Raw genomic sequence first — 13,291 nt, 5'->3', positions numbered from 1 at the left:
GATTTTGATCGCTTTTTCGACATAGGAAGTGTTCGTTTTTTAACGGTATATTAAGGAGAGGACCGTTTTTGATCGTTTTTAAATAGTAGGAAATCATCGTTTCTGAGCGTTATTTTTAGGACAAGGGTTCAAGTTTCAGCATTTTTAAGTTAATTTTAAATTTTACATCTTTTTCACAACATTTTTGAAAAACACTTATAACATTTTTATTAGATTTTAAAGATAATTTGCGTGATGTGTTTATGGTTTTAGCCAGTCAAACTACCCGGTTGAGTATTACAAGTATGGTACTTTATACATTGCGGATGTCCACACTGTGTCGGAAGGCAGAATCAGAGAGAGCGAGTCCAAGGAACTCAGATATACAACTAGTTAGTATTTTTTAATCATCATAATGATACCCAACTGACCTGTCATTGCTACCAATTATTATTGAGATATTTGAGTGTGTGTGTGTGTGTGTGCGTGCGTGTGTGTGTGTGTGTGTGTGTGTGTGTGTGTGTGTGTGTGTGTGTGTGTGTGTGTGTGTGTGTGTGTGTGTGTGTGTGTGTGTGTGTGTGTGTGTGTGTGTGTGGTGTATGTCTGCATGTGCATTTGCGCGTTTGAGTGTGTGAAGATCAGAGTTCAAGCCTAAGATGAAAAGGAAACTTCAGTGTAAAATTGTCCCGTACACTCACATTTTGTGTATATTTCTTGGAAACCAAATTCAAAATCAGTTGTGAGTTTCTCAAGCACCTGCTAAATTACACACTTTCTAGAAGTTTCAAGAAATTTGGATATTTTAGAAGTTTTTTTAATTACCTTTGTTAAACTTTTAAACGGTTCTTGAACTTAATTGCTTACGTTTTTTCACGTTTTCTTCTCTATAACATCCGTGAATGATTTCATCCATTCATGATAAAGTTTGTTGAACTCATAACGCCATTTAATAATTGAGAGAAATGCTTCTACAACTTGTTTGGTTACTAGAATGGTATGGAAAAAAACTCGCAGATCACATTTCATTACGAGCAATCTACCGGCACCAAATTTTTGAGTAAATTTATTTTTTTGTTAACAGTTTTCACTTTTCTTATGTTAATATATTGTGTGCGTGTGAAAAATACTCTCAAACATTTTGGACGAAAAGGCGGTTCCTTATATGGAAATTCGTGTCAGTGTTTATCACTTTTAAACTGGAATTTGAAAAAGGAAAACTGCTTTTCACCACAAAATATGTTTGACGGAAGCGTGTTCTGCAAAGATTAATTGCAGCCTAATCCCTTTTAGTAATATTTTAGTAATATTAAAACATTAAATCGTAAAATTGAGCGGCAAAAGGATTAAAATTTTGTTAAATACCCTTACATACGAAAGTAAGTACTTTTCACATTTATTTGATCCTATTCTTAATTTTAAGGCTCTTAAGTGCTTTATGGAAACTTTAATGGAAGTCGGAGCCCGAAAGCGCCAGCCACTTTCTTTGGAATTAGTTTTAATTCGGTACCGGTAGATGCTCGTAATCATTTTAACGTGATTTTTCGCAAATTTATTGTTCCGACCCTCTTGAGGGGGGAGGAACTATATACTCAAATGGGTTTTTTTTTTGTTCAGTGAATTTTCGCCGATCGATACATTCATCGTAGAGAGTTGAGAGTGGTATCATTAGAAAGCTCGTCCAGCGTAGAATATGGAATTAAAAAGATTTTTTTAATTTTCGTTTTCTACAGGGACTTATCGAGGTTTAAAGTTTTGTGAAAATAGTGTGAATTCCGTTGATTTTTATTCACATTTTACGGAATTTTCGCTAATTTTTGACCAAAATTTCGCCAATTTTGCTAAAATTTGTCAACATTTTTTAAAAACTTGTTGTTGATTTTATTTTTAAATATAAAAAATCTTCTCGGCTTTTCTTATTTTGAATTTCTGAGAACTTCAGAGAAGTAGAGTGAATTCCCGTTGTTTTTATTCACATTTTCCGGAATTTTTGCCTAAATTTTCGTCAATTTTGCTAAAATTTGTTATAATTTTTAAGAATAGTGTCGTTGATTTTATTTTTGAAGACGAACAAGCATTGTTCATTGTTTTGATTTAATTTTTTTGGTCAAAAAATGTGGATAAATATTTCAAAATTTAGCCTTTTTCAACAAAAACAGCACGAAATAAGCTACTTTAGTCCGTTTTGATTAAGTTTGCCGGCAGTACACCTCCAAACAACACTCATACAATCTTTGTAGACTCAGAGGGGGGCTATTTCTACTTCAGAGTACGCTGAGAGTGCTCTGTAGTTAAAACTTTGCCTTTTTTTGCTAACTTTACTCGTTGATTATCAAAAATGCAGAACTTATTTTGAGTTTTCAACTAACAAATTATCTATATCTGCAACATTCGAAAATCAAATGTTCCTAACGGACAATAAGCAATAGCAGGGCTTGTTTTGGGCCATTCTTGGACTGCTACCACCCAAAGAAATCGGGTTGTAATCAGTCGGTCTTTTTTTTTAAAAAAAAGGACCCTTTCTTTAAAAATAAAAAACAGAACATATCGAATCAATGCTCAGGAGTGATAGGTCCAACCAGTTTGCATACTAAAAAACTCCAAGCTAATCCATTTAAATTTTAACTTGAAAGTTTATGGTCGTTTCTTTTAAAAATAATTGACTTTTCAATAAATAATGGCTTAATTAAGTTTTCCTCTTTTTTTTCTTAATTTGTTCAACTTCCAGCTTAGTGTCTGCAAAAAAAGAATGCTTCTTCTTTCTACTGATTTAACATTTCTTCTCGGTTGCAGTTTTAAGCCTGAAGTTATTGTTTTCTGGCTTTGATACTACAAGATTTCAGATTTTTGTTTGTTTCGATATTTGCCAGTTTTTCACGTTTCCGAATTTTGTCACATTATCACATTATTGACAGTTCTCTTGTCACATTATTAGCGTTAAAAATAAAGCACAATTGAACATATTGAAATCCTGAATGATATACTTAATCGTTTTAACGGCCTCGACGCCTCTTTCTTGAAGAAATCAATTGAATTTTTTAATTTTGTTTTTAACTGTCATTTATACTTTGTCGTTTCGGTCGTATGAAATTTCCTGCATAGTGATAACTTTCATTGGCTTTTCGTGGAAGAATAGAAGAACCGATATTCTGATATTAGTAGATAGCTGATGGCTTTCATGACTTTGAAAACAATCGTTTTCCAAAATTAAAAAAAAAAACTTTTTAACTTCGCAATTTTGTTCTTTTTATGTTTCTTTTTGTTAGCTAATCTCGTTATTTCATTACAGGTCAAATATGACATTATGGGTGTCAAGGGAATAAAAGGGATTGGTGTCCCAAAATCTTTTTTTTATGAATTTGTTATGACCTTAGTGGCTTCGACACCGGTTTTTCACAAAAATGTAAATTAATTTGATTTTTGTCTTATTTGACTTTCTTTTTGTAGATGCGAGAAATATTCTGGGTAACTGCAGGTCTCGAGGGCTTCCTTTTTTGAATAAACGACCCTATTCAAATAGTTCTGTTTGTAATTAATGCCTTTTATGACATTGAATGTAATTTTTATTCGAAAAAAAAATTGAAATTATTTCATACTTTAGCACTTCGCTTTTTTGTCTATTTGTTACCTAGTCTTACTAATGAATGGCCACGTACTACTTTATAGCTGTTTGATGAAGGCGCAATCGAATATATTTTGAGGGACAAAATATGGCTCGAGGGTTTTGGCAGCGTTTTCTGGCAAGTTTCAATTGAAAGTTTGTTTGTTTTTTTTTGTTGTTCATTTTAGCCGCTTTAAAAAATGAATAATGACAGGTCCTAATGCCCTTCTCTAGAAACAGTGGTAATTGTAAATTTGTGGTAATGTTAATTGATTCCTAATGGTATTTATTACTTTGAAGTTAACTGTTTCAAAAAAATAAGTTATATTTTTCACTTTAATGTTTTTGTTCTTTTTTGTATAATTGTTACCAAACCTTTTTATGGACTGGTCGCATATGGTTTCTGGTGATTTATTAGTTATTTTTGTTTAGTTTTAGGTTTATCTGACGGTATGTTGACTTTGTTATTAAATTTAGTTTTTAAGAGGGAAAAAAATTTTTTGATGTAAATAATGTTTGTTGCTGTTGTTGTTGTTTGTTTTTGACGTTCATCTTGACTCGCTTTCTTAATATTGACATATTACATCAAGCTAATGCATCAATTTTTAACTCCACTGAGTTATTTGCTTTGGAGGCTATCTTATCGTTCATACAGAATTTTTTGAAAAAGACTTTTCGCAAAAAATAATTTTTGGGTTTTTCTATCTGTTCCTCATTTGCTAGACAATTATGCCAAAATTGTGGATGGGCGGGGTCGGAACTTTATGTGCCATCGCACATTACCGAGCCGCCTTGTCAACTTCTACATTAGAGCAAATGAAGTTCGCGGAGTGATATTCAGTATATTTCTAGCCACATTTTCCCAGCTCAATTTAGTTTATATCATGTATTCACATCACATATTTTTGTAATATCCAATTTTGTATTATTAGTTATATTTATAAATCACATGGCCAATAAAATTGAAATTGGTTAAAATGTATCGTTGGTTTATACCAATTAAATAAAACAAACAATGTGGCTACAAAATTTAAATATTTGCAACAACAAAATCAATATTCTAAAAATTTTCACGAAAAAAGTTCATCTTTCCAAATCTTGCATCCGGAATCTTTTCTTGCAAATTGATTTTTTGCAGTTAAGATGAGCTCACATTTTGCAATTGTTAAGTTTGTGTTATTGCTTCAGCTTATACTGATATCACTTAAATTTGTGTGTTTCATTTTCAGCACGAAACCTCCCTTCTTGACTTCCCCATAATATTGGGAAGTTTTTCTTATTTCTTGAATGTTTGTTCTTAACCACACAGTGAGATATTTCAGAGCCTCGTAAGTGTTTTCCAGGTTTTAGTTTTACCCAAACTGCACAAAATGATTGGATGTTGTTGTTTACTGTTTGCGGTTCGCCAATGAAACACAAGACGTGAAAAACAGCAGCAAAATGTGTGATCAATTAAATTAGGCGAAACATTTCTCAAAGTGTTTCAAGCCCCCACCCCCACATCAAATCTTTTAGTTTTTTTAATGAGTGGGTGTGATTTTTTACTCGGGCTTTATTTTCAGGTTGCCTTAAACTTCGTCATTATTAATTTCAAGTCGGTTTAACTAAATTTCTCAAATTGAAAAAAATGTGTCGTTTTTGGCGTCTATGTGTTTCATTTGAACGCCAACCTTATTGCACTTTTGCACGTTAATATTGTTTGATGTTGTTTTAAATTGTACTGTTTTTATGACACGACACGTTACAGGCCGGTGCCAGTCATGAATTAGAAAATTTAAGGATGTTGGATGTCATATTTTTTCAAATGTTCCTTAAAATAACTCTTAATTGCTGGAATCTCAATAAAACATAGTTCTCAAAGGCAGCAAAAGTTGGTCTGGAAAAAAAACACACATGGAAAGAACCCCCATGTAATTCTGACAGGTAACCCCAGCTTGACTTTTAAAGCGCTGCAGATTATTTCCATCATTTGTTCATGCGCCGTGGCCATGCTTAAGAGTCTAGCGTACTTTAATATGAAACTATAAGAACCGAACAAAATTATCAAGACTGAAATTCCATGTTAATATCAAACTGGGGTTTTTTGACGAGGGGCTCTAATTCTTAGACCCGGCAAAAAACCGAAAACTGGTACTGACCTGTAATGCAAAAATTGCTTTTCCTGTTTGGTGTTTGCTTTTCTATCAATGAATGATAACGAAATCTCTGTTAAAATATGCCACCTATGGTCAACCTTATTAACTAACAACTTATTACTAGACTGGTTTACTTCGAACGAATGACACGATTTTTGAGCTATTCCAAATTTGAATGTGCATATGGAGCCGTTGTGAAACTTGGATCATGAAGTTTTTTTTTACTTGACATCATGTAACCAGACAAAGAATATGAACAAAATTTAACAATATCTCTCTTGACCGCTTCAACGCGAATGAACAAATAGAACTATGAAGACAGGTTTTCGGACGAGCTCTAGAAATATTTTCTTGACCCAGTGAAACACCTCGATATAAACTTTATCACAAACGACACATTTTTTTAAGACTTTGCCATGAAAGAGTCAAGATATCCCAGGTCAAGCTACGAGACAAAATCAAATGTGTTCAGACCAAGCTGAACGAACGGGAGGGGGAGGCATCTAATGAAAGCACGATAGTTTAGAAAGCGTAAGAGGGTCTGGATATTAACGCAGTAAAGTCTAAACCAGAAAGCACGAAAGACTGGTGAGCGCACGAAAATCTGTTGAACGCACAAAACTTTAGTGAACGCACGAAAATCTGGTGAACACGCGATATTCTGGTGAACACATGAAAGTCTGTACACAAACATTTACTGTCGTGGATGATCTGTACACGCCAGCCCCAGTTATACTAAAGGTTTCATTTTTTTAGTTTGAAACTCCTTAGAGTAGCGAGAATTAATCAGATTATTCAAGCGTTGTCAAAATAAATTCTCAAACAGATTGAAAATTTTTTGCTTCTTTTTTTTATCGTTTGGGGCTGCATATCAACAGTGGCAGAGTTACAAATACATGGCGTGAGTGTTGATCAGTTTTTTTGAGTTTGTGTTTGTTCTGTGGTTTTTAATTATATAAAATCTGTGCAAATATATGTGTCAAGAAATTTAATTTTTTGGTACATGTCTTACGAAAAACGTTCTTGGTATATTGTGTTAAGAGCATATCAAGACTTGCTAATTTTACCGAAAAATGGTTACCAAAAAATCAATTTCTAGGCCAAAAGTTTAGTTCTGCCACTAGTGTCAAGATCTTACGGTTCTTGGCAATTTGTATCGGGTATAGGTTAAGTGTCTCTGTTGAAGTCACTGAGAACTTCTGCAGTTTATCAAGTGCCGCGTAGCGGTTCGAGACGATAAGCCAGAGTTTTGGAGAAACTTCTGCAGAGTCACGTAACCTTGCATTAAACACGTAATCAGATAGTTAGAAAATGCCAAAAGTTCATGGACGTCAACTTCTGTATATAGGAAGTTTTTGCATTTTGACATCTTTCACTGCAGATTTTTTGCATTTTAAAACGTCTGTGTTGTTTAAAGTTATTGTTTCACATGAAAATCACTCAACAATGCATGATGAAACAAACAGAGAAACAAAAGTTTGAGATTGAAAGCAAAGCCCGTAATGTAACACTAGCCGGGTCTTTCCCATTGTAGTCGGGTCCCCCCAAACTTAGAGTGGTCACATAACGTAACCTCCCCCCCATCCCAGAATCAAGGTAAACTTACCATAGCTGGGCTTCAATTTCGTGGGTTGGGGCTATAATTGGAAAGACCCCCATAAGTCAACGTGACATTAAAATGTTTGTAAATTTTTTAGTTCCACTCGGCGTTGAGGGTTTTACAATAACACATCTTGATGACGTCACTCTTAGAGGGTCCTGGTTCTTATCAAGGGCAAACTCTAACTTCAACAGATTCCATGTCGTAGTGTACGATTCAGAACCAAACAGCAATTCTGCGGGAAATGACAGGGATTTAATAATAGATGAAGTGTTTGATATTACTGGGCAGGTTAGTGAATGCTCTTTTTCTTTAATAAAAAAGCCCCGCCCCCTTGTAAAGGGCAACCTAGTCGAACAACGACAGTTATCTTGTAAGACTTGACGAAATTATTGCAAGGCACGGTTCTCTTACAAGAATCTTTCATTAAAATGAGTGTGACCATATAAAACGCTAGGAGTCTTGACTCTAAAAAGATCTGGAAAGATAACAGTCGGTTTCAGACTGAGGTAGTCTGTCAACTTGGGGCTTGGGGGAGGGGTAAGCAAGTCAACTATTGAATACAAACATAAATTCGGGCGGTAGTCAACAATATAGCGAAGAGCATCATATGAACAATAATTAATCAATAAAAATCAAAATAAGTAATCAACAAAATATCAAAATATATAGTCGATAAAAATCAAAATAAAAATCAATAAACAGCAAAATGAATTATCAAAAAATAGAAATAAATAATCAATGATGTTATAAAAGTATATGGCTTCACTTTGAAAAAATTCTAATAAAAGCCAATCAAAATGTGTAGAAAAGGAAAATGCAAAATTTCAAAACAAATTGTTTTTTTTTTGTGAATTCACAGCGATTTTGATGCGAGTCTTGGTACAAAAATGTAAGACAGGCAAAAACTTGCAAAAGCTGCTAAAGTATCTGCAAATATCTGAACGACACAATGAAAACTAATAGCTGCGTACGAGCGTCTACCGGTCTACATTACAGCATTACGAGCGTCTACTGGTACCAAAGAATGTGGCTGTCACCTCCTCTCGTCTTCTGACGCCCAATGGGGAAAGCGCTTTAATTACGCTTATTTTCTACACGGCAATTAAATAGAATAAAATGGAAACTTTTTCCAAAGAAATGTGATTAGTTGTTACGCACGGCAGTAATGGCATCTCACAAAATTTTTTTCGTTTAATATAACCCCACCAAACATTTATTGGAAGTATTTTTAGCAGTGTCAGCACAAAATACTAGTTTTTGTATTATAGTAAACATATTTAAGTAGCCATCTGGGAAGTGTTTTCCACGTTTACGACATAACGTTCAAATTCAGAATTCCTCTAAACACACTTTAGTTGCTCTTAGTTTAGTGGCTGATTGATCAGTATACGAATCCATAACAGAAACAGCAATAACAAATCTTCCTCATTAAGTGCAAAATTATTTCATTTTTATTCTAAAATAAATATTTGTTATTAATCGCAGAATAATTTCTCCAGAATAAAATATGTTTTTTCCTAGCTTTCATATTTAAATGTTTTATGGATTAAGCTTCTTTTAGTAGTCAAAAATATTTAGCGCAACTTTGTGAAATCTAGTTGTATTTGGAGCCAATTCATTTAAAAGCGAATACTGCTTCTCTTAAAAGTTGTTTTTGCTTCCAGCCCAGGAAAACGCAATATGCGCACCCAAACTAAGTGAAATCTAAATAGGACTATTTTGCGTAATGGACTTCCACAAAAACTATTTTTCGGATGAAAGCAACACTCACTTTTCAACTTCGAGATTGGAAGCTGAAAATGCTGTCCGAAATTTCGATTTAGGGTACAGTCTTTTCATACTCGAAGTTTACGAGCATGTTTCACATGCACAATGTATTAGGTTAAGAAAAGCAGAATTTTGATTACAAAGGTTAGTAAATTTGATACCGGTAGACGCTCGCAAGAAGACCATGTCAAAACATGTAATTCTTTGTAGTAAAGATAATGATTTTGCGCTGCTTTTTTATAAGATACATCAAATAACACTTAATAGGGCAATCAGCGAAAAATTTTACAAAGAACTTCAATTGACAGAGAATCCTCCAAACTTTTTTATTGAAATTCAGTAATTTCACCGATAATGACAACAAGTTTCTAGTTTACTTTTCGCAGTTCACCTCATTCATCAAATGACTAACATAAAAGGGGCCAAATTTGTGAGATATCGACTACTATTGGGTTACCATTAAAGACCTCATATATATCTGTAAATTTGTAACAAGGCTGGTTTTACAGTTCAGGTTATTCAGCATTTGAGAAATTTTTATGTAGAAAAACCAGTAAAAGCAAAATTTAAAAAAGTATTTCAATTGCTGCTGCTTTTGTTATACATCAATAGTTTTTGCATAATCATTCGATCATATAGATAAATTTACTTTGCAATTTTTTCTCTATTCGCTACAGTCTTTTTCTCGCCGCAATAGAAGACAGATCAAATGAAACAATTCATATCAATTTTTTTTTATAAATTCACAAGTTAATCCATAAATTTAACTATAAGGAAGAGTGCCATTTGTGCTCCATGAAAGTGCTTTGATATACTCTTTTAACAACAACTAAAAAAAAATTTAATAAAAGCCAATCAAAATGTGTAGAAAAGGAAAATGCAAAATTTCAAAACAAATTGTTTTTTTGCGAACTTTGTATTGGTTAAATATTTTTGAGAGAAACCTATAGTTAGCTTTACAAAATAATTGCAAAGCGAGAAAAGAGAATAAATGAGAAGAAAAACACCGGACATGTTTTTTCCATGAAATTGCTTAATTTTTCTGTCCTTGCCGGAAAATTATAATATTGCCGTTTTATACCGAACAAAAACGGACTTGATAGAAGCAAAACAATGTCACGGATACTCAATTGTGAAAAAAAACAATAAAATCAAATTTATCCGTAATTTTTTTTTCAAATTTTTTTTCTTGCCTGCTGAAATTTTAAAATTTTTTAGTTTTTCAGTTTTTAAAAGGTTAATAAACACAACGTTGGTAATGAAAGACCTTTATCTAATTTTTTTTGTAAGATGTCATGCATGTTTCATCTCAAAAACATGATTTTTGCATTGGTAATTATTTTTGAGGGAAACCTATAGCTAGCTTTACCAAATAATCTCAAAGCGAGAAATTAACTCTTGTATTGATAATAGTCAGCGCAAAATGAAACTAACTGCAAACAGGCGGAAATTATTTTTTTTCAATTCTTTACTTTAAATATCTGGTCTTTATAATGAAGCTGAACAAAAAAGCTCAGTACTATATTAAATGCCTCTAAAATGAAAAGACCACGTTTGTAAAGCAGGAGAGTACTTTTTACAAGTTGGTAACCGCAAATAATTTTCAAAAAATTCTAGTTCCTGCTTCAAAACGGCATTGAGTGTCTGAGCAGTTGAAGAATAAATGCAAGCCATGCCGTATGGTGTTATTACAAACCATCAAAAACTTTGCAAAGCCATTTTTTGCCAAGCATACATTTTAAAACTGTTTAAGACAAATATGTCCATCGGCTGACCAAACTGACTGATAAAAAAAACGCTAACTCACCATACAATTGACTTAATTAGCATTAAGGAGGGGGGTGGTAGGAACAAGTTGTTTAGTCACTTATATTAGAAGAACAGAGTTTGAATACACAAATATATATATATATATATATATATATATATATACATACATACATACATACACACACACATATATATGTATATATATATATATATATATATATATATATATATATATATATGTTAAAAATGTAAAAATGATTTTTTTTCAGAAGGGAACTTTATCAGACTACTAATTACTATTTCTACAGTTTATTTTTGATTTTACCTCATCATGAAGTAATTGATTATTAGTTTCACAATTTTCGCTTTGGTTTCAGAGTTTAGTGGTGAGTATGTAAATAACCTCTGGGAAAGGAAGTTCTATTTTTGAATAATCTTTTGTTGTGTGGCTGTCCTAAATTTTTCTTTCAAACAATCCATCTCCATCAAAAACAACAGGTTCGTTTAATGCGCGTACTTTTATTATGGATGTTTATTTTTTTTGACTACATGGTTGTTTATTGTGTGATTGTGGAGTATTTATTGAGTCATTATTAATTTATTGATCTATCAGATCAATTATGCTCATTATAGTTTCTCACATTCTGTTTAATCAATTGAATGGTAACGGCTTTATATTATATCAGGTTTTTTTTGGCAGATCTTGCAATATTAAAATTAATCTTTAAGAAATATAATACAAAAAAAGAATCTAACAGTTAATTAAAAATTTTGTAAATTGAACGCTCACAAGAATGTGAACAAATTCTAAAATTAGTGTAGTTCAAAATCTAAAGTTTTCACGTTTTTACATACCAAAAACATGCAAAAAAACATACCAAAACATACCAAAATTTTCGGTGATAAATTAAATTACTTTTCCGGAACTGCCCGAAATAGCCGAAAATTGCGAGTTATTAAAAAATATTCTGTCTGATGCAAACTTCGAATTGAGTTTTTAGAATCAATAAATATGTTTCTGTGTATTCTAATAGTAAAATTAAGCTAAAATTGTCATCTTTTAGCTAAGATTTACTGCCAATATTCTTGCTTAAAACTTTACAGGTAACGAGCGGTAAAGGGCCCTTTTTTTTCTCATTCTTTACGTTTTCATTCCGAGATATTAAAACTTTGCTTTGTATAAATTGCTATTGGTCTAAAAGAGTTTTAAACGGCTTTTAAGTGCAATTCCAGAAACAGGAAAACATGGCAAAGAAGTTTGCTTAATTTCAACTGCTTGAAAATCTTCAACCTTTGATTTCAAGAAAATAGGTAAACCGGCTTTTACTTAGAGTTATTGCAGGTCATTAATTTCTGATTTTAAAATCTAATGAAGGCTTTTTCCACATAACAAGAGAATCATCGATAGTTGAGCAATCATATGCATATTTAAAATGACAAGGAGGCTCGTTAATGTGCGGTCGCACATGATGTTCTGACCCGCGATCATCTTCATTTTTGACTTAACTTTCTTTTGACTTACATTTTTTGACAAAGAGATAATGCCATGCTAGAGATAATGCCATGCCTCATTACAACCAGATGTGCCATTTAAAAGACTAGGAAAAAAGCAACAACATTAAAAAAAGCAAAAAAACAAAAATTTAACGGGAAAAACTCAATACATTAATTTAAAAGCGCCTAGTAACAACGTAAAATTACAATCAGACAAAATCCTAAATACACAAGTTCACTTTTTCCTAAGTACACATCAGATGGCATCTTTCCTTAATGAGACTATGTATTAAGTCGACAAAAAGAAGAAAAAATGAGGCAAAATTCAAAAATGAATCAACATTTTTTAAACCAAATAATTTCAAACGTCTTAAGAATAATTAGCTTTTAAGAAAATAATTTGTCACAAATAATATAAAAAGTTACAATGAAACCGATAGGACTAATCAGAGCCAGGTCCATTGTAACTTTTTAAATAAGAAGTTACAATGGACCTGGTTCTTGTTAGAGTAACCCAGAGAAATGGACCAAAGATGCAGAAAAACTAAAAACAAAACGAACAACAAATTACAAACATTGCCAAAAGAAAAATTAGTGAAGCCATTGAAATCATTAGCTTTTATCTGAATTTTATGTATTTTAAATTTAATTTCTATTTAAACTAATTCAGCTGAATTTATACTGAATGAATAAATAGGTTCAATTGGGCCATGTTTGAAAATCATTGGGATCTGTGATTACGCGATTTTGCTAAAGGACAAGAAAAAGAAACAAAAAAACACCACTCACATAAATTTTTATGAAAACACATTTTATCCAACAAATAAAACCACGGTTACGTCATAATCTCAGTAAACATGTTTATTTCAAATATACAAGGAACTGTATGGAACCTCTCAATGATGAGAATGAGTTATAAGTTACGAAAACTGGAAAAAATTGGAA

General features: G+C 32.4%; 1 protein-coding gene across 10 annotated transcripts in view; it reads left to right on the top strand.

Moving 5' to 3' along the window:
* The window catches only part of LOC142351842 (uncharacterized), a 213,226-nt gene that overhangs the window by 87,497 nt on the left and 112,438 nt on the right, over positions 1–13,291 (top strand). For all 10 annotated transcript variants that reach the window (XR_012760972.1, XM_075404059.1, XM_075404063.1 and 7 more), the window contains 2 exons: positions 253–371; positions 7,410–7,603. Coding sequence is in view for 9 of the 10 variants with exons in the window: in XM_075404059.1 (XP_075260174.1) it covers positions 253–371; positions 7,410–7,603 (313 nt within the window). In the remaining variant the exon portion in view is untranslated. The remainder of the gene's footprint in view (positions 1–252; positions 372–7,409; positions 7,604–13,291) is intronic.

Source organism: Convolutriloba macropyga, chromosome 13, assembly GCF_964194025.1.
Source record: "Convolutriloba macropyga chromosome 13, txConMacr16.3, whole genome shotgun sequence".
Lineage (NCBI taxonomy): Eukaryota > Metazoa > Xenacoelomorpha > Acoela > Convolutidae > Convolutriloba > Convolutriloba macropyga.
The sequence above is the reverse complement of the archived record's forward strand: the minus strand, read 5'-3'. Positions and strand labels throughout refer to the sequence as shown.